Below are 21,658 nucleotides of genomic sequence, written 5' to 3' on the forward strand. Positions count from 1 at the left end.
AAAAAAAAAAAAAGACACATTCATGGTACGAAACATGTCATAATTACTCAACATTAATCAACAAATGATGGAAAACCCGAGCTGTAATAATTACAATCTTCAATATCAATATCATGACAAAGAAAAAATTATATTAAATATTATATCTATAAGTTTACATGAGTTATTGATAATGTCTAATTTTAAATAGTTAATATAGATATAGAATAATGATGATCGTAAATGATGGACATTGAAACTGTAAGGGTTACATTGTTCGAAAATATTTCAAATGTTTTTATTAGTTGCAACGTTGAAAATTATATTGATTTTTCACTAAGACATGTAGATAGTTTTTTTTTTCTTTCGAAAAGTATGATTACCAATTATTAATAAAATCTACTTTATCTATATGACAACAACACTTCAATATACTACAAGCTTTTAGAGACACCAAATAAAGAACCAAATAAAGAAGAATATATATTTCTTTTCAAAATGAAAAATACGTACGGTTGAAACAAAAGACGAACTGTTCGCATTTTTAATCAAAAGCATTCAAAAATCAAAAAAAAAATTGTAGCAACAAAATTATTGCGATAGTAGATTTCGAACAACTTATAAACATGAAATTAAAAATAAAAAAGAATGTCCAATAACATCATTAACATGATTATCGATATAAACTTACAAATATTTGAAGACAATAATACAAGAATGGAGATTGGAGTCAATAAAATTATTTCTGCTCTTGCAAAGAACTATTTTCGGCATTAAAAAATAAAAATAAAAAAGTGGGCAACCAAAAAAATAATCAAAGAATAAAGATATACAAATGAAAATAATTGATGAATATATAATATCACAAGAATTGTTATGAAAATGATGAGAAAATTGATTTTTTTATAAAAAATAAAACGGATGACAAACGAAAAAATCATGGAAGGATAAAAAGTGGTATAATGGAAGAAAAAAATGCAATAATTTAATTTAAAGTTTAGAACGTATTATCTATATTTTTTTCAATAATCAATAGTGGTAAAATAATTTTTCAATACTGTATTATTATTTTTTATTTAATTTTATTTTATTAAATATATCATGAAATCAAATTATATATTTTTCTCAATTTCTAATTTATACAAATCTATAATATTTATTACAATGGTTTCCAACAACTATAGATTTAATTAGATTTGTAACACATAAAAATATTTCAACAAAGATTGTTCGCACTCATTTTATAATACATGTTGTACATATTATATTACATTAATTTTACTATTTACTAAAATACCATAAAATCATTAATTAATTGCATCTCATCTCATGCTAACTCATTTATTTACAACACTTATCGATAATAAAAGATGTTTCTGCGTGCATCGCACGTGAATTTTACTAATTTAATTAAAAATATATATGAAAGAATATCATGAAGATGCACAAAGATAAAAAGAAATATATATATATATATATATATATAATTAATGAAAAAAGCAAAACATTGGTCAAAACATTGAAATGAAATAAAAAAATAAACAAATTAAAACCATTCAGTAATTAATATATATGTATATAGATAGATCCTTTAAAATCAGCACAAAATATTATGAAGCATCAAAGTTATTTAAAAACAATAACAAATTGCCACTTTATATTTAAAATATATATATATATAGATTCTAAAGTCCGAATTCCTTATGGTCAAAAAAAAAATTCCAAATTCCTTAATCACTGGTCAAGACCTGAAGTCCATTCAATAAATAATATATAGATTTTGAAATCAACCCAAAATATTAATATGAAGCATCAAAGACTCAAAGTTCATTAAAAACAACACCATAGTGCCACTTTATTCATATTCTCAGTGCGAATTCCTTAATCGTTGATTAAACCGCATTGAAGTGAAATTAAAGCAAGTAAACAAATTAAAACCATTCAATAATTAATATATAGATTCATTAAAATCAGCAAAAAATAGTATGAAGCATCAAATCAAAGTTCATTAAAAAGATCGAGCACCAAATTAAAGCGCCACTTATATACATATATACATAGATTCTCAAGTCCAAATTCCTTAAACATTGGTCGATCGAGACTTCAATAGAGATTTTGAAAAATGACCTTGGTCAACGAAATTTTTTGATTTATGACTTTCCTTCAAAAAAAATTTGCAAAATGACCTTCAAATACAAAGGAAATGCAAAAACAAAACAAAGGAAAAAATTGAAAAGATTATATTTCCAAATCATGGTCAAACAAGAGTTATTTAGTTAAATAAATCCGACATCTCATTGAAGTGAAAACAAATAAACAAACTAAAATTAACACAAAATATTACGAAGCATCAAAGTTCATTAAAAACATCACAGAATATCATGAAGGTGCACAAAAAAAATTAATTATTAAATGCAGGAAAATGAGAACAAAACTGTAAATTCATAACCAAAATACCACTTGATAATAATAATAATAATAATAATAATAATAATAATAATAATAATATTGATATAGAGAATATATAGATTCTGAAGCCCAAATTTCTTAATCTTTGGTGGAGAGTGGAGACATTAAAGTGAAAGCATAAACAAATTAGAATAATTCAATATTTAATGTATAGATTCACCGAATGTAGTAAAGGTGAAAAAAAAAACGCAAAACCGTAAATATTGATATAGAAAATAAATAGATTCTCAAGTCCAAATTTCTTAATAAGTGGTGGAGATCGACATTGAAGTGAAAGCATAAACATACTAAAACAATTCAATAATTAAGGCATAGATTCATTAAAAGACAAAATGTAATAAGTTTTAAAATCTTAACACGTCCTTATAACTCAATATTTTAAATATCAAATTCCGAATTCCACTCCTTAAATATTGATAAAAAATGTTATGAAACGATTTTACCGATCAATTATGTGAGACGGATTAAATAATTATCGTTATATATATAGTTTATGACAGGAGACAAACAATATTCTTTTACAAATGAGAAAATGTAAAGACAAAACCGTTCAGCAGATTCTTACAACCAAAAATAAATAGTCTCGTGTCTCTCGTTTTCTCCGATGAGGTCCGAAACCAAACTCAATATATATGTCCTAATCAAATTCGTTCACATTATTCAATAATCATCTCATCTTTAAACATAAACGAAATTAAATTCTTAGTTCGTGAAGAACAAAAATGGAGGGTTCTGATAATCATGCTTCACATGAGAGTGATCCACAGAAGCACCAGCGGCGAAAAGGCGGCCTTCGGACCATGCCTTTTGTTATAGGCAAGATCAAGAACTTACGTTATATATAGATCGATGTTTAGTCCATTTGATGATGCATATATATATTTTTAACAAAAAGTTTATTATTATTATTATTATTATTATTATTATTATTATTATTATTATTATTATTATTTTGGTAATGTTTTCAGCAAATGAGGCGTTTGAAAAGATTGCAAGTTTCGGGCTTCAACCAAATATGACATTTTACTTGATGATAGTGTATCATTTTGATGCTGCAAGTGCAACAAATGTTTTGTTCATATGGAATGCCATCTCCCACTTCTTGCCAATCTTGGGTGCTTTTCTTTCGGATTCGTACTTGGGGCGATACCTCGTCATTTCCATGGGAACGATCACGACGTTCATGGTGAGAATTAATTAGCATATGAATTTATAGCTAGCCACTTTAATTTGTTTGCTTGTATATTAGATTTTCTTGCAATTTACGAGTTTATGTTTGTTGGATGGAAAAGTTCTAATTTTTTTTTTATTTCATATGTATGATTTTATTTTATTTTTTTGGGTTTTAAAGCTTTCAAAAAGCTTAATAAGAAAAAATTAACAGAAACTATATATGTATGATATATATGATTTTAAAGTTTTTTAGGAGCTTAGAAAATTGATAGAACTTAATTAATACTCGTTAGAAGTTATGGTTTTAGAGAATCATAGACAATTGGTAGAGATTATGCTTTTAGCTAGAAAAAAAAAAAGACAAAACTTGTCCGGTAACATTTTATTTAGAATATCGGAGATTTAATTTGAGGAAAGATTTTATATTCAAAATTTTCTTTTTTGACACACAAAATTCAAATTTCGACACAAAATTATGTTAAAATGATTTGAAATCATGGCAAATAAAGAAGAAAAAAAAACATGGTTGTAACATTCTCTATTACATGCGTTATCATTTAATTGAAAAATGTTGAGTTTTTATTGATGTGATGGATTTTTAAACATACTGAATTAGACGGATAGTTCGATGCTATCCATGGGGCACTACCCCCATGGGTAGCTGTCATGCCTTGATTGGCTCAAGGCATGTGGGCCCCACACATTTTATGTGGGGCCCACATCATTGGGCCAATCAAGGCCTGACACGCTGCACAGCATCGAATTTTCCGAATTAGACATGCATGTGACAATTTTTTATGTTTCATACATTGTTGCAATTTTCTCACATAACAATACTTCGGGTGAAAAATGACTAAAATTGCTAAAAATAGAAGAATATATGACCAAGACTGAAATTGGAGAACATAGAGTATCCGAATCATAACGAAACAAACATAATCACCAAAATTGTAGGTTTCCAAAAAAAAAATTCTTTATTGTTTTCTTAAATCCAAATAATTTTGCGTAGAAACTCACCCAACACATCAAAAACTTTTCTTGCATTAGGGTTTGGTAGTATTGTGGTCAACAGCCATATTCCAAGACCTAAGGCCACCAGCATGCGATCCACGAGCTGGAAACTGTATGAAGCGGAAACCAGGCCAACTCGCAGTTCTTTTCACATCGTTCGCTCTCATGTCCATCGGAGCCGGCGGAGTCAGGCCATGCTCGATGGCCTTCGGGGCAGACCAGCTCAACAACCCCGAAAACCCTAATAACTCTAGGGTCTTACAGAGCTTCTTCAACTGGTATTACGCCTCGGTGGGGGTATCGCTTATGATAGCAGTGACAGTTATAGTTTACATCCAGAACAGATTCGGTTGGATCGTGGGTTTCGGAGTCCCTGTCGGCCTCATGTTGTTCTCCGGGATCGTGTTCTTCTTGGGTTCAAGATTTTATGTGATGGTGAAGCCGAACAAGAGTTTGCTCACTGGTTTGTTTCAAGTTGGGGTGGCATCTTGGAAGAATAGGAAGCTCGATGATATTGGAGGCTGCTCTTATTATCATGCCAAAGGTTCGAAACTCGTTCAGCCAACAGACTCGTCAAGGTACTTATATGGTGGAGACGTGACATCAGACTGTCTTTTGTTACGTTGAGATTTTTCAATGACACGTTAGCATTGTGATAAAAAATGAATAAAGTAGAAAAAATATGCAAATTAGTTAACTAAGACAGTAGATTGACTAACTACATGATAAAAATTTTAAAAACATATAAGACGGTGATTATAAAGTAAAAAACAATTTATTTATTAAATTCGAAGTGACTTGATGAGTATGATTACTTCATATATAGGATGCTTCTACTTTCACATGGATTTTGTGACATGATCCAGGAATTTATATTTATTATAAGACGAGCTGACTTGATCAATATCTATAATAAATATTAGTAATAGTTTTGACATAAAAACTTATATATTTTCATGGTCGGATCAAATAGAAGATCACTCTCACAAAATTGACCAATGAACATCTCATGAAAGTTTACGTGACTTTGATAATACATTCCCAGCTAATCATATATCAGAGATTGATTTTTACAGGGGTGCATATATATCATATATTCTGTATGCATATAATTAGTTATTTTATATATAATATAACATTTTTATGGTGTTTATGGTTTTTGTGTAAAAGATTAATAAGGGTGTACCGAAAATCGCACATTGACAAACATGCATGACAAAAAAACAATTTTCCCTAAAATTTATTTTTTATATGATATAATTTTTTAAGATTTGATGTTTATTTTATTAAAATATTATGTGATTTTTTTTTTGTAATAAATAGAATGTAATTTAGGTACCTCAACAAAGCTTGTATCATAAGAGACCCCGAGAAAGACATAAACACAGATGGCTCAGCTTCAAATCCATGGGAACTATGCACAGTCCAGCAAGTAGAAGTACTCAAACTAGTCATCAAATTGGTGCCCATTTGGTCCGCCGGAATCATGATCGCCGTAACCATAAGCCAGCATTCATTCCCGGTTCTTCAAGCAAGCACGATGGATCGTCGCCTGTTTGGGAACTTCAAAATCCCTCCAGGATCTTTCAGCATATTTGGAATCCTAACATTGACAGCTTGGGTCACATTGTATGACCGGATACTCGTCCCTCGTCTCTCCAAGTACACGTCCAATCCCCGGGGAATCGGGGTGAAACATCGTATTGGTATGGGGCTTGTCATCTCTTGCATGGCCACCGCTGCAGCCGCCATGGTGGAGAGGACCCGGAGGGCCCGAGCTATAGAGGAGGGATTGTTGGAAACTCCAAAAGCACAGGTATGATATGTTGATTATCATTTTTTAAATCTTCATTCTCCGGCCTGATCATGTAAGTGTACTTCACATATGCAGGTGGACATGACGGCCATGTGGTTGATACCGCAGCACTGTCTTACCGGACTAGCGGAGGCTTTAAATGCTATCGGCCAAATTGAGCTCTATTACTCTCAATTTCCGAACAGCATGGGCAGCATCGCGGTTTCACTTTTCTCCTTCGCTTTGGCCATTGGAAACCTCGTCGGCAGCCTCATTGTGACTATTGTGGATGCTGCATCCAAAAGGGGTGGGAATGAAAGTTGGGTATCGAGTAATCTGAACAAGGGACACTATGACTATTATTATTGGATTCTCACCATCTTGAGTGCTGCAAATTTCTTGTACTACATCGCGTGCAGCAGGGCCTATAAATGCTGTGAAAATGACAAAATATGGGATGAAAACACCGAAGAGGAGGTGAATACCACCGGGGCCATTGTCTGTAAAGAAGCTGCCACTATACATTGATAAGCCAAAATCTAAAGACTCCTCTTCTTCTCTATACCTATCTACCTAACGAATCATATGCATGTTGAACATTCAAAGTTGATTCATGAACTCAACTACCTTTTTCTCCTTCTATGTGAATTCTACATTGAATTTCTCTACACAAACTAAATTAGTCTACAGGAGACCTTTTGATCTTTTTTAATTAATCAGATTAGTTACGAAATTAAACTGGAGTGGTACAGATTTTACATCGTTGCGAGAAAACACCGGCTATTGAACTAATTCATGCGATTACAACGTAATAAACCAATTCATCAGTTACATCTAGAAACTCGAAAAGAAATCGTACCAATTACGATCACTGGAGCTGGGGCCTTGGCTTCAGTTCAGCAGATACACTCTCAAAACAAGCATGTCTCCTCCCCATACTACCAAATCAGCCTCTTTTAGCATCTTTTAAATCATCCTAAAATCATTATATCACCAATAAAGAACACAGTTAAACATACATATGAATACATGCCAAAACACAAGAATAATCACATGAACCATGAGGTTTAATGCATAACGAAGAGGCATAAACAATTAAATAATGGATTTAAAGAAAGAAATAAAACACTCATGACTGAATTTCAACAAAAATAAATCAAGACATCATAGAGACATAGACAACTTGAACAGAGACCAACTGTCGTAACAAAATTCTAGAAAACAGCAACCCAAAAAATCTTGTACAACGAGTAAACTCAATCTACGGTTTTATTGAAGAATTCATGAAATAAAAAAAATTTAAATGTCAAAGTGAAACCAGTCAAGATTCAAAAACTCCATGTACATCTGCAAAACTATACCCTTCAGTATTCTAAAACAAACTTGCAAATCTAGCAAACTTCAAACTCTGCAGATTTTACTAAAAGCAAAAGATAAAAAGAAGAGTACATTTGGAGGGTTGATCTTCTTGGTTTGGATGACACCAAGAGCAGCATGAGCCATGCGACTTTCTTATACCAGACTTTTATAATTGCAAAGGAAGTGTAAGAGATGGACCGAAATGGCAGGAGGTCGTGAAATCCATGGACAAGAATGATAATAACAATGTGAAGCCCACAAACAAGTTGATGCAATCAAAGTGAGGGTAAAGGGTCGACCATTGTCACTGTGTCTGACTTCTATTTATAGAAGATGGGTCATCAGAAAAGCTTGACGCACCATCAATATCTTATGAGAGATTGTTGTATATGTAACCATTTGATCCCCAACATAATTGGTTGTAAGAAGGAGTACAACTTAACTCAACCAACTCTGCTGGTGATTGAGAGCCGAGAGGGCACATACTTTCATCTTAGCATCCACGATATCCAGTAACATCCAAACTAAAAAAGTCATTCCAATTTCTTATAAAATGTTCCAGCTGCGTAGTTCGGTAGTTGCAGCATAATAATTATTTTCTCAAAAGATATATGAACTCACTGGTAGGGTCAAACTTTTCTGTGATCTAGTGCTCAAACTACAACCTCTAATAATGCCACACAGACTATATCAAAGAACATAGAGACAGTCTACTATCATGCATACTCAACCGATTTGATGACTGCTTTCCCAAAACCTTCTGGCATAAGTCGCTGACATTCGATCTCCTTGCACAAATCCATGGCCAGTTCCTCTCTATCACATTGGCAGAGTCCATTGCATAGATAAGACAATGTCTCTGAATCAGGGGCTATAGCTCTCCCAATCATTTCTCTCAAAACCTGAACTGCTCCACTGTAATCTTCATTCTTCAAGAAAGCAGAAATCAGCATCTTAAAAGTTACTTCATTGGGATGACAACCACTATATACCATGGTTTTATAGAGTTGAAAAGCACGCTCTGCATTACTTCTGACACACTGACCTGTAATAAGAGCAGCAAAGGTTGAGGCGTTCGGCACTAACTTTTCATTATCAAGTTTTTTTACCATATATGCAGCTTTCTTGGTCTTCCCCTCCTTGCACATTCCCTTTATCACAGCATTATAAGTTATGATATCAGCCTTGATACCAGCCACTGCCATCTCCTCAAAAAGGCGGTTCCCCATCTCAATATTTCCACTTTCACTATAACCATTGATTAATGTATTATAAGTTACAATAGTGGGAGCTACTTTCATTTTTTGCATTTCACTCAACAGCTTGGTTGCTTCATGTAATTTCCCCTCCTTGCATAATGCATTAATTAGGGTGTTATAAGTAACAGCATTTGGGCTCACCCCTTTTTTTTCCATCACATTCTTTAGCTTCACACCACTGCTCAAGAGGCCCTTACCGCAATATCCTGCGATTAATGTATTATATGAGACCACATTACAGGCTAATCCCTTTCGTTCCATCTTCTCAAACACTTCAACTGCCATTTCCAATTTCCCCACTCTACAAAAAGCGCCAATAACAATATTATGAGTATAAACATTAGGCGAAATCCGACACCTGCACATTTCCTTATAAAATGCCAAGGCAACATCTGCATGGTTCGAGCCATTCAACATACTCAAGTATAAATTACAAGACTCAATGGTGGGATAAAACCCATACTCACGCATCCAGCAAAAAGCATCAGTAGCATTCCTGAACTTCTTCATACGTGCATAAGTCCTGAATAACACGTCAAAAACACGTGGGGACGAATCACACATCCTGTAAGAGTAGACCAAAGCCTCGAACACTTTACGCGGATAATTCAACTCCAGCATGCCCACTCCAAGGAGTTTACTCAAAATTGACTCCGCGGTTTTAAACTTCAGAAGCTTAGTCAAACTGTGGAGGACTACCGAGTGCACATCAAGGGTGTTGAGTTCGGAACTTTGGAGCTCAACCCACTTGAAAAATTCAAGGGAAAGAACATGATCCTTTCGGGTCTTCAGCAAAATGTGCTTAATTCGAAATGGCGTCAGACCAGATGATAGCTTACTAAGTTTATCCCATTCGGAATGAATCAAATGACTGTACGCTACATTCACAAAGTCACTATCTTGGCCCTTGGCCGCCGGCAACAATCTATAGGGTAACGGAAGATGATTGCTTTTGCAACCGGTGGGAACTAGAAATGGTTCCGCAGGATTCTTGAGGTGGGTTTTGATTGTTGAATCAAGAAACGTAGAGTATCGGCGGAGTTTTGAAAAACTCATGTTCCTAAAAAGTGAGAACCCCACCGATAATCAAAACGGGAAGCGCTACTTGTTTTCAAACTCAAAAATGAAATCAAAGCCGGTTATCAACAGAGAGACAGAGATTTACTAACCTGGAAAAGTTGGTTAATTGAAGCTGAAATTCACAATTTTCGTTACGAATGGTACGTTAGGGATTGGAATCGAAAGCTGTAAGAGCACTCCATTTTCAGGGAGACTGAAGACTGATTTGTGATGTAATTCAGTCGAAGGGATTAAAGATGTAAAGGACGATTTTGTCCGTAATAAAATTTAATTTACTCAACCCAAATATAAAAGATACCAAAAGGGAATTATTTAATTAAATAACTTTCTTTTTTTACCAAATATAATCTTCTCAATTTTCTACATTTGTTTAATTTTCGTATTTTTTTTTATGTTTGAAGATTATTTTGTAAAAAAAAAAATTTGAAGCAAAGTTATAAATCAAAAAAAATATTTGACCAAAATCAATTTTCAAATTATCCAATAATACTTCAAACTCTCCTCAAAGATACTCCATCCAAACTCCACCCAAAATTAAAAGCCCGACTAAACTAATAAAATAAAACTCGACTCAATAATAATAAGAAAAAAAATCTGAAATATTTTACCAAGAACTCTACTCAATTATTACAAAACTCGACCTAGTGATAAAAAAAATTCGACCCAAACGTGACCAATGATGACAAACTCGACCTAAGAGTTGTTTTGTGTTTTATGTATTTTTCACTTAAGGTCGAACATAAAACAATTAATCTGATGGACGATTTGTTCTCAGTCAGTACTATTCTTGTGTTGGAGTTCCAGCGATTACAGATGAAATGAGTAGGGGTGAGTTTTCGGTATACTGTATCAAAAAACTAGCAAGAAAAAAAAATCATACTGATATGGATACCGAAATTTCAAAATTTATATGTAGAAAAAATACATATTGATATCGTATAGTTATCGAAAAAAATTCCGTATATCGAAAAAATGTCTCTATATCCAAAAAATTTCGGTACAATATCTCGAAAATTCGATATTTTTGGTTCGATATGCCAACCCTAGAAATGAGTGTCAGTTTTCTTCTTTTATTTATAATTTTTTAACACATTTATTTATTTATTTAATATACGATTTCAGTTTATTGGTTAATATATAATTATAATAGTAAAAAAGTGCACACGCTATGCGTGTGTAAAAATAAAATTTATTTTTAAATAAACATGGAATAAGTGGAGGATTTAGTGGGATAGTGGGGAGTTTATGGATTGGGGATCATGACTCACGTAATTAAAAAAGTTGTGAGAGTGAAGATTGATGTGTAAGAATTATTAAGATAAAAATATGAAAAGAGGGTAAAATGGGTAAGAAAATTGGTGTCCTCAAATCAACGATTATTCTACATCTGTGGGGTCCTTCGACCATTACCCCCTCTGTATTTGATGGCCTTGGCCCGATCATGACCATCAATTTTGTAGATTACCCCTTTTGCAGGGTCGAATAACCCGCGTGAAACACGCCCAAACAGGGGCTCCATTTCAAGCACCCATATCCACTACCTTCTTTTTGTTTTTTAAAAAAATAATAATAATAATAAAATGTATGGAGTTTACATCCAACTGTTAGAGCCTACTTTTGAAGTTAAAGTCGGAGTCATTTATTAGGTCCACGCTCGTCATCATGTAAAATTTAATGATCATACCGACCTAATATCCATGTAACTAGATAGATATATACACATGCACACTAAGTTGGTTAGACCCGATCACTTGTTCTACCTAGATTTCGGGGCGGATTTAAGAATTTTGTCGAAAATGACATAGATCTACATCTACAGATCACAAATATATGTGTATAAAATCATTCATAACAAAAATTAAAATATAACGATAAAATACAAATAATATTTTTAATATAAGATTTAATTAAAAATGGCTTCTTGAATTTTTTTAAAATAATTGAATAATAACTACATTAGAAAAATTACAAAATATATCAATTTCAATATAATTAATTCAATTTCCATTCAAATATTTATTCTATTCAATTAATTGATGAAAACTTTGTTTGGTATCAAAAAAGGATAATAGAAATGAAAATTATAATGATAATATGACTTATAATTTAGTTTCATTCTTCAAACGTGTGTCATTGGTTAATGAACAAGAGATTTCGATTAGGGCTGAGATACCGAACCAAAATATCGAATTTTCAGGATATCGTATCGAATTTTTTTGATATATAGATATTTTTTTGGTAAATCGAATTTTTTTTCGGTGTCTATTCGGTATTAGTATGGATTTTTTCCATATCAAAATTTCGAAATTTCGATATCGGTATATGTATGAATTTTTTTCATACCAATATTTTTGATACAGTATACCAAAAATCCACCCCTAATTTGAATGATGTTGTATTATTTTATTATTATGTGTACAATTTTAAAAAACCTAAAGATATTTTCACTTCAAAATTTAAGGGAAAGGAGATCTCCTTTGGGATGTTACATGATCCATCGGGTAATAAGATTTTTATCAATAAAATGAATTAACTCCATTCATATTTGCGATAAAAAATAAAAATTTTAACATAAAGAGTAATAATTGTTCGCAAGAATCACGATATCACGAAATTGATCCATTTCAACAAAATTATATAATTGGATGATTATTATCCATTCGATGTATGCACAGGATAATTTCCAAACGGATGCTAAGGGAGCACGAGATAAGCAACAACAAAAAAAAAAAAGCACGTGCTCGATCATGATAATAATAATAATAATAATAATAATAATAATAATAATAATATAAATAAAAGGGAGGTCTCCTTGCTTAGATACCGCTGAAATTGCCCGAATTTGCTTCCACCGCGTGGAAATTACCCTAGCTGTATGCTAAAATAAGCACCTTGTTTGCGGAATTTTTCTTCTTCCTCAGGTACAGCTCTTTTTTCCTTTTTTCGTGCCTTTTTTTTAGTCAAGCGAGAAGCATTAATTCGCAGCTATGTTTAATTTCTGCTTATTTTGGAGGAGAATTATTTGTTTCCATTTTTTTGGGGTTTTTCGCATAATTCTCCGGCTCTTTTTGTGTGAACCTTCTTAATTTAAAATTAGGTTTGTCTGCTTGTCTAGTCAGATCTGAAAATTGGAAGTTGTTTGATTTGGTTGGTTTGTTAAATGTCTATCTTGTGTTAAGTTGAGAAAAAAAATGTTGTTTGACGATGTTGTTTTGTTGATCAGCGTTACAGGTGTTATAAGTGGTAAGTTATGGCATGGAGAGAAAGAGAAAAGATAAGATACGCTGATCAAGTTCAATATTTTGTGTTATCGATCACATTAACTAAGCTGAATTGCGAGATTTTCTGTTTGAAACGTTTAGTTAGTTCTTTTCTTTAATGAACTTTGGTTCAATTTCCATGTATATTTTACTAAACTTGATCTATAATGTTTGTATTCTTGTTAAATGTTTTTGTATTTAGCCTATGCTGTGAAATTAAATCCTTGGATTAATATTTTCTGGCCTTGCCATTTCGATGATATGGCACTTTTTGGTACCTCCGCTGTCCTCTAATCAAATATGTTTTGATGCATGTATTTCAGCCAGATGGTTCTTAGTCACGTATTAGTGTTTTGAAGCCTTCATTGCTACTCGACGAGGTAGTTAGAGGGTTAACCGTGTGGGGTATTTTATTTTATTGGATATGGAAGACGAGAAAGGTCTTGATCTGAGTTTGGCCCTACCTTGTGGTGGAAGTAACAATTCACTGAAAGGTAAATATGGGAGCTCATCCGACGTCAGACCAGACGAAGGTGACAGAGGTAGCAAATTGATTAATGAGTTCAAAAACTTTCTAGAAGGTGGAAACCAACAACATCCCCTGAAATCCGAAGATAACTTCTATAAAAACTTCGGCAAAGCATCTGTGGATTCAGAAACTTCCAAGAATTCGATCACCGGGGAAACATGGGCAACAAATGAGAGGAGGTCGACTGAAGTTGAAGAAGAAAAGAGATCAGGTGTTGGTGAAAAAAGAAAAGTTCCATTTAATGAGAAGTGCCATCAGAAGAGGCATGAGAAAGAAACTAATCACCCTGATTTGACTGATAAGAGTAGGACATCTCACATTTCCATAAACACATGTGATGGTTCAGCTGCCGAAAATGAAGATGTTGCAGATTCAGAAGTGGATGGTTCGACATCAAGGCAAGTTTCCCGGTATGACGATGTCTCAAAATGTGTTGGAGCAAGTGCAAGCTTATCTGGTGCACGAAAGGAGCTTCATGCATATGGTGATCCAAGCGGCATAGAACATTTAGGTCCAAAGAGATTTGCCGTTTCATCAGAAAAAGAGTTCAATATATCGAACTTGCCAAGTTCCTATAGTGTTCCTTTTCCATCTCAACCAACAAACCTAGTGAACATAACTTACTCACAATCTGTAAAGGATTCTAGTCTCTCTGGTGCACCTAACCTTTCTACCTATCCATTGCCTGTAGTGATCCATGGTATGACTAGTGGAAATAGCGAGCGATCTGGTATCCATGGTATGACTACCGGAAATAGTGAGCGATCTGGTATCCAGACGGGTGTACCTCCCACTTTTCCGGTGATGTTTGGATACCCTTCTGTTCAGCTTCCGGTGTTGGATAAGGAGAATTCTCGAGGCATTGGTTCTCATCAACAACAGATTCGCTCTGGTTTTTCAGGAAAGAATCCCATAAACTCTGACATGCCAAATGACAGCAGAAAGCTTAATCAAGGTCACAATTTCATTGTTCATTATATATTTTTCATGTTATTTTAAATAAAATATAGCACAAGCCGAAAGGCTCATCTTAGAGCTCAAGAGTTTGTGATGTTCGACCAACAATCGACTAGATTAATGCATCATATTGGAAATGGGAGTGGTGGTTGAGACAAGATCATGACTTTTACTTGTCATCTGATACTGGTCTCCTCTATTATCATTATAACATAAATTGCATTGAATTTTAGTTTTCACAAAATTTACCTTTTTGAGTCGATTGCTGTCCTCATTACAAAAAATGACCTTTGGGTGGTTTTGGAAATCTCTAAAGCCATTGTTATAATGTATTTTACTCCTATAATCAGTTTGTATCTGATGGAGAATAACTTTTGCTCCATGCTTCAAATTCAAAGCATGTTATTAATGTGACTTTATTTATTCAGAATTTGCTTAAAAGTTTTTTCAGTGCATGCAATCTGATGGTCTTTTTGGCTTTATTTATTTGCCTATTCATCTATCATCTTTACATGCACATAAAATTTTTGGAACACAGTTGCACTTTTGTGCAGCCACCACAATGGACGTAATACATCAGTCGGTTTTACCATTATTCATGTTCTTTTCTCCTTATCATTAAGTTTGTACAAAACTTTGTTAGTTCACCGATATCTGTCAGTTGGTCGATGGAAATGCAATTGAATTTCTTAATACTTTGTATTCTTGGTGTAGCAGCCGCGCCTGTGAACATTCACAAGTCCTTTGAATCTGCACAGTTTGATGGTAGAGCAATTGAACATGGAAAAAGTAATAGAAAACAGCATGTTCGAGAAGAAGGCTCTATTTCTCATGCAGAAGGTGATCTTACAGGAAACAACATGACCCATCATTTGAAGGATACATCTGATCAGCCCAAAGCTGAATCATTTCCTTGGGAATATCCTGCTATAAGACCAGGGATTACTGCAGACCTGAAATTTGGAGGCTGTGGTACGTATCCGAACCTTCCTTGGGTGTCTACTACGGACCCGAGCCCCAATGGAAGGACAATATCTGGCGTGACTTACCGGTACAGTCCTACTCAAATAAGGATAGTGTGTGCTTGCCATGGATCCCACATGTCTCCTGAAGAATTTATTCGGCATGCTAGCGAAGATAATAGTAGTCAAGAATCTGGAGCTGGTTTAGCATCATTACCGAATAGCAATCCAGCTGCTTCGGCACACAGCTGATTGTGAATATGAAGATCCTGAATGGTATTCTTTCTTTTCCTTTTCGCATCATGAGGGTGTCTAAAAGCATTGGCATCTTCTGGATATTCGATTTGACATCTTTCATATATCGGCTTCGTGCTCGGTCCCGTTTGTAAGTCTTACTGTTTATAGATGGTATGAGTGTCATGTAATAATGCAAAAGCATATTTCTCAGCTATTGTTATTTATTATGTAAAATTGGTAATAAATTTTGTTCAAGCTTTGTATGGTTTGAATAGGTTCAGGCAAATATGAATCTAAGTTGTTTTGGACAAATATGGAACAAGTTCTGCTTAATTTTTAAGGATGTTCATAGTTGAATATGGTTTTTAAAAAAAATCAACTCAAAAAACAAATAGATAAAAGTTGCAATAATTATTTTCTATGTTTTTTTAAAATAACCGAAACAGAAGTTCCAAGAGCTCTAAATTTGAGATTCTTTAGGATCCATGATTTTGCTTTGAAGGGCTCAAAGACAAAAGAAGTTTAGAAGCTTAGCTCAACCAAATATTTACTAAAAAGAAAACATTTAATAAAAAAAAATTACGTGTTTTTTATGAATTTTTTTCAAACCCAACGACTCTATATCTATTTTTTTTAACTCAACGATTACATTAATTCAAATTAATTAAGCTATAATTAGATACGTGGTTTGGTGGCCGAAGGATACATAAAATATTGAGTAATTTGCTACCACAATTTAATGATATATAACTAAAGATATATGGTATGCCGTGGAACAGTTGCATCAATTTGTAGGCTGCTGAGTTAATGAAATTTGACTTTTGATTAATTTTTATTTATTGCATAGCACACACTTTTCATTAGAGTTCAATTAACCGAACCATAATTCATTAAATTATTTTATGGGCTAAAAATTAATTCCCTTGTAATGTCTATTAACAAAGAAATGCTACCTAAAAAAATAGTATTCCTTTTTTTAAAAAAATTAAAATCATGGTAGAAACTAAAATAAAATGGTCATCCCATGTGAGGATATTCGGTCAAAAACTGTCCCTAGTGTATTCAAACTTCAAAGTTCTATGAAACGATTACTTGGAACGGATTAAAAAAATCAATTAAATATTGAATAATTATATAATATTATATAATTAAAAAAATCAATTAAAAATATTGAATAATAATATAGTATTCTGATTAATTAGTTTTTGGTTGCTTTGCTGACTCAGTTATTGTTTCTAAAAAAGTATTGATAAGTTTGGTTAATTGATTGTCTGAGATTATTTTGCAAAACCGAACAGTTAGGGTGTAATAATGGTTTTTGTTCAGAAAATGATCAAAATGTGATGTTTGTGTTGTAGTGTTATCATCGGCTACAATGTTTGGTAAAACGACATACGCTCGATATTATAAAAACAAACCTCTAACTAGGATTTTAATGGAAACTTTTATAAGAATTTTCGTTCAACCAATCCATTACAGCGATAATTGTTTATGTTATTTTTAGCTCGATTAGTTGGGTTTTTTTTTTAAATTGACCCCAATTAGTTTGATTACTTGTAAAATATCAAATCTAATTAGTTCCATTTTCGCAACATTTTCGCAAAATCTGATCAATTTTATTGATCTAGAGTTGCAATAAATTTGGTTTTGAAAGTTGACTTCAATGGATAAGTGTACAATAAAAGCTTAATTATCAAATAACATGAGCAAAATACCTAACCCTACCCTAACATTTTTAAATTTTAAAAAAATTGGACAATTTGAAAGACAATTAGGATTTAGGACAAGTAAAGGAAGAAATCAAGGAAACTGACAAATTAATAATATAATATACTTTCTGAAAGTTTCCATACAAAAAGATTCATGTAATAAAAACAAACCAAGGCCAACTACCCACATATAATATTTGGAATTTTATGGCCATTTTCATACAAAGATCATGAGTATATATATAATCATATTATCCATATCTTTTGAAATTTGGAGATCTTAATTTCTACAAGAATAAATTCATCATGATCAAATTTCTTCTCTTTCTCCATTATTTCATTTTCTTGATCTTCATAATCGATGATGTTAAAGCACAAGTGCCACAAAGTCCACCAGATTCCAACAACTTCCAGCCAAGTTTGGCACTTGTGATCGGTTTCCTATCCATCATGTTTTTTCTAACATTTCTTCTCCTCCTCTATGCCAAATTCTGCCACCGGGGACCGAATGTTCGGAGCGCGAGCCTGCGGATTCGAGACGGGCTGTTCCGGTCGAGGTCTAGTGCATCCGGGGTCGATAAAGAGGTGGTGGAATCACTCCCTTTCTTCAAATTTTCCTCTCTGAGGGGTTCACGGGACGGGCTGGAATGCGCGGTCTGTTTGTCGAAATTCGAAGACGTTGAGATCCTCAGGTTGTTGCCCAAGTGCAAGCATGCTTTTCATATCGATTGTATCGACCAGTGGCTCGAAAAGCACTCGACCTGCCCCATCTGCAGGCGAAAGATCAGCCCAGAGGACGTTTCCGAGTTGGCCTATTCGAATAGTCTGAGGTTTTTTAGGAGCCAGTCTGGTCATGATCAGGTAAGAGATGAATCCAATTTCGAGCTCTATGTTGAAAGGGAAGAAAGTGGCATTGGATCTTCAAGGTTTAGCATTGGTAGGAGCTTTAGGTTGTGGTCTCAGAGGCGTACGACTACGAGAGGAGGCGAATCACCGCTGGATCAATTCAAGAAAAGGCTCCACAGATTCAACCACAGGGTGGTTGGTTATTACTCTGATGTTGTTTTCAAGAATCGTTGGAGCAACGTGAGCTCTTCCGACCTCGTGTTCTTGAATTCGGAGTTTCTTAACGACGCATCGAGTGCAAGATTCATGAGCAAGAAATCCAGGGAAGTTGATGAAATTCACAAGGATCAAAATGATCAGATGATGTTGAGTGGTACTACCAATTACCAAACAGGACATAGTTTCTTGAATTTCCCAGGCCTTCCTACGACCTCGGATTCGTCGAATAATTTAGAGTCCGGATCAAACTTTCCTTATCCCATTGACAAGAGATCCATGTCCGAGATAGTAGTCCATCCAAGATACACTGAGTTTCAGGATAATACGGATTCATTTCTTGTCGAAAATAGCGAGTCGGAGAGAATAAGGAGGCTTTGGATACCGATTGCAAGAAAGACAGTGCAGTGGTTTGCAAATAGAGAATCAAGGCCTCCAAATCCTCAAGGCCAGTAAATTTATGATTACTACAAACATGAAATTAACATCATGTAGCATTCATCAGTTCGATTTCGGGCATCGGGTAGTCGAATGAATCTTCGAGTTCTTTACCCAATTTTGGTGTGTTGATTATATTTTTTGGGATCCATACTTGCTTAATTCTCTTTGATTCTGGTATGAAGATGATAGTTTGATAGGTTTGTACATTAAAAACTTCCAATTTCTTTGCTTTAGTGATACGGGAAGTGTCGATGCTGGCACGTGGGTACTACTCACATGCCAGATCTAATAGTCCGTTTTTTTATGCAAGTCAGATGTTCACATGAACATCTTAATTGCATAAAATATGAACCGTTGAATATCCCATTGGACACTACTCCAATGAGGTAGCATCGACACTTTCAGTGATACGAAACTGTCGATAATGCAGCACATTGGGTGCGTGAAGGTCTCATTGGCCACATCATGTGGTCATGTGGGCCCCACATGATTTTAGCCAATGAAAAGCCTCCACACTGCCCATAGGGTACTTCGACAAATCCCAGTGATACATTGAAGAGTAGGATCTATACTTGCCTTTTTTATACATGTACTGGCTTGTTAATTGACTTTTTGTACACTTGGGTACATATATTTATATGATTATATTTTGTTTTTGAAATTACAAAATTATCTGGATGAAGAAATCTTTGCTTAGCACATTCGAGATATGTTGATTCGTGGACGATATTAAGTTAAATTGAGACAGGATTAGGTCATGGTGCATGGACAACAGTGTAAAGATTTAGATGAAAAGCATCAGATCGGGGAAACACGATTAAAATATAGTATAGACACGATTATGTGAGTGTGACGCACGTTTTGGACTCGAGAAGTATTTTTATTTTATTTTTGAAAATATCTTTTAATCTTATTGATGACGATTTCAATTTCAGAACTTTTAATGTGTAAATATAATTTTAAAATTTCCAGACGTGGCGTGTATATATAGCTTTTGGTATAGTCCTACATAATCTATTGCAAGTTGATGGACATTGTGTTCAATTTAAAATGTCACAAAAATTAGTGTATAAATATATGATTTAAGTATTATTATCAATTAAATAATTTGTTTTTTGTGCGGTATTAATTTACTTTAGAAATTAACTAATATAGCGTTTACAGCTCTTGATACACTAGTTTTATCTTATTTTAAATTGAGAGCGCAATCCGACAAACAATAAATTTATTCAGAGATTTGAGAAGTACGCATATATGCATGCTAAGGCTAATGGCACAACAAGCCCTTTGAGAATTCTAACTATCGCAAAACCCTTTATGAATATTAATAGGCTAATAAGCCCTTGAACTTTTGAAACTTTGGTGCGCTTCACCTCTGCGACCGATGTTGTGAGTACACAAGCCATAGATGCAATTTTTATGATATTTGGAAGTTTTACCACATGAACTGATTTAATTGTCCTTTAACTTCAGTATTAATTATTCATATATCTCTTCGTTTTTTCCTTTACTACCACAAGGTCGAGTGTTTGGTTTTATCAGCTAACAAAAATTGAAATTCAAAGTAATAATGAAATTTCAAAGCAGATTCATAAAATCAACCGTGAATCCTAACTTGGATTTAAGGTATCTGAACACACCGCTTGTTTATGCAATTTTTTTCAAATGATATTACGGCTGTGGTATCTGAGAAAACAAAGAAAAAATGAATGTTATATTATAGTTGTATAATGAACCAATGTTAATTTTTCCAAGGGTGTTAGCCTTAAAGCTATTGTTTGCTACCATTTGGTGACCTATGTGAGAGTTACAATAGCTACACTGGTGTTGGGATGCAAATTGAAGAAGAAAAGGTTATGTCCAAGGTGCAAGGGACAAGAAATACTTCATTTTTACTAAATGTGTTCATGTTTGTAGTAATACGAGTTCAGTTTTACGTGATTAAAATGACAAAATATGTTTAAAGTGGTAAAACATAATTTAAACGGTATTATTATGTTAAAAATATGTCGAAAATCAACTCCGAGATGTCCGAAAATGGTTCAAAAAGTCTGGAGACCCGAGTAGTTTAGATCCAGCCGAAGTGGTTCAGAAGCAGGGGTGACGTTCGGAGGTTCCGAACAGGTTTTGGAACCTCTGAACTCCGGCACACATACCAATTGAGGTGTCAAAATTAGGTCGACAAGTGGCGAGATCGGAGCTTTTGAAGACGATTGAAGTGTCCGAAGTTTGGATCAGAGCTTCTGAAGTTTGGTGTTAAGAAACGTGACATATATACGGGATCATAGCTTATGATCTATGGTTCGGTACTTCCGAACTCCGCCTATAAATAGACCATGAATTCTCATATTCAGTGTGTGTTTGTTCATTATAGTA

At 33.7% G+C, this 21,658-nt stretch overlaps 4 protein-coding genes across 11 annotated transcripts; 3 read left to right on the forward strand and 1 right to left on the reverse strand.

Annotated features, from left to right (window-relative positions):
• Positions 1-2,993: 2,993 nt before the first annotated feature.
• Positions 2,994-7,275, forward strand: LOC140888598 (protein NRT1/ PTR FAMILY 1.2-like). The gene is made up of 5 exons (XM_073296288.1): positions 2,994-3,264; positions 3,417-3,634; positions 4,669-5,210; positions 5,968-6,448; positions 6,524-7,275. Exons 1-5 carry the CDS (start codon positions 3,171-3,173, stop codon positions 6,953-6,955), a joined length of 1,767 nt encoding a protein of 588 aa, XP_073152389.1. The 5' UTR covers positions 2,994-3,170; the 3' UTR covers positions 6,956-7,275.
• LOC140888599 (uncharacterized) lies at positions 6,450-10,342 on the reverse strand. 6 transcript variants are annotated; one of them, XM_073296294.1, is made up of 6 exons: positions 10,215-10,342; positions 8,832-10,105; positions 7,877-8,708; positions 7,287-7,403; positions 6,805-6,861; positions 6,450-6,719 (listed from the first exon to the last, which is right to left on the reverse strand). In XM_073296294.1, the coding sequence occupies exons 2-3, from the start codon at positions 10,099-10,101 to the stop codon at positions 8,503-8,505; spliced, it is 1,476 nt and encodes a 491-aa protein (XP_073152395.1). In that variant the 5' UTR covers positions 10,102-10,105; positions 10,215-10,342; the 3' UTR covers positions 6,450-6,719; positions 6,805-6,861; positions 7,287-7,403; positions 7,877-8,502. The 6 variants fall into 6 exon arrangements, with proteins under 6 accessions (XP_073152395.1, XP_073152394.1, XP_073152390.1 ...); XM_073296293.1 differs by having other exon boundaries at positions 8,513-10,105; XM_073296289.1 differs by having other exon boundaries at positions 7,877-10,105.
• Positions 10,343-12,920: 2,578 nt separating this feature from the next.
• On the forward strand, positions 12,921-16,280 carry LOC140887167 (ninja-family protein mc410). 3 transcript variants are annotated; one of them, XM_073294241.1, is made up of 3 exons: positions 12,921-13,046; positions 13,709-14,869; positions 15,586-16,280. In XM_073294241.1, exons 2-3 carry the CDS (start codon positions 13,810-13,812, stop codon positions 16,083-16,085), a joined length of 1,560 nt encoding a protein of 519 aa, XP_073150342.1. In that variant the 5' UTR covers positions 12,921-13,046; positions 13,709-13,809; the 3' UTR covers positions 16,086-16,280. The 3 variants fall into 3 exon arrangements, with proteins under 3 accessions (XP_073150342.1, XP_073150344.1, XP_073150343.1); XM_073294243.1 differs by having other exon boundaries at positions 15,589-16,280; XM_073294242.1 differs by having other exon boundaries at positions 12,934-13,046; positions 13,713-14,869.
• A 1,793-nt stretch (positions 16,281-18,073) lies between these two features.
• LOC140892674 (E3 ubiquitin-protein ligase ATL42-like) lies at positions 18,074-19,416 on the forward strand. The gene has a single exon (XM_073301625.1). It carries the CDS (start codon positions 18,086-18,088, stop codon positions 19,295-19,297), a length of 1,212 nt encoding a protein of 403 aa, XP_073157726.1. The 5' UTR covers positions 18,074-18,085; the 3' UTR covers positions 19,298-19,416.
• Positions 19,417-21,658: the final 2,242 nt, after the last annotated feature.

The sequence above is a fragment of the Henckelia pumila genome, chromosome 3, assembly GCF_033568475.1.
Source record: "Henckelia pumila isolate YLH828 chromosome 3, ASM3356847v2, whole genome shotgun sequence".
Classification (NCBI taxonomy): Eukaryota; Viridiplantae; Streptophyta; class Magnoliopsida; order Lamiales; family Gesneriaceae; genus Henckelia; species Henckelia pumila.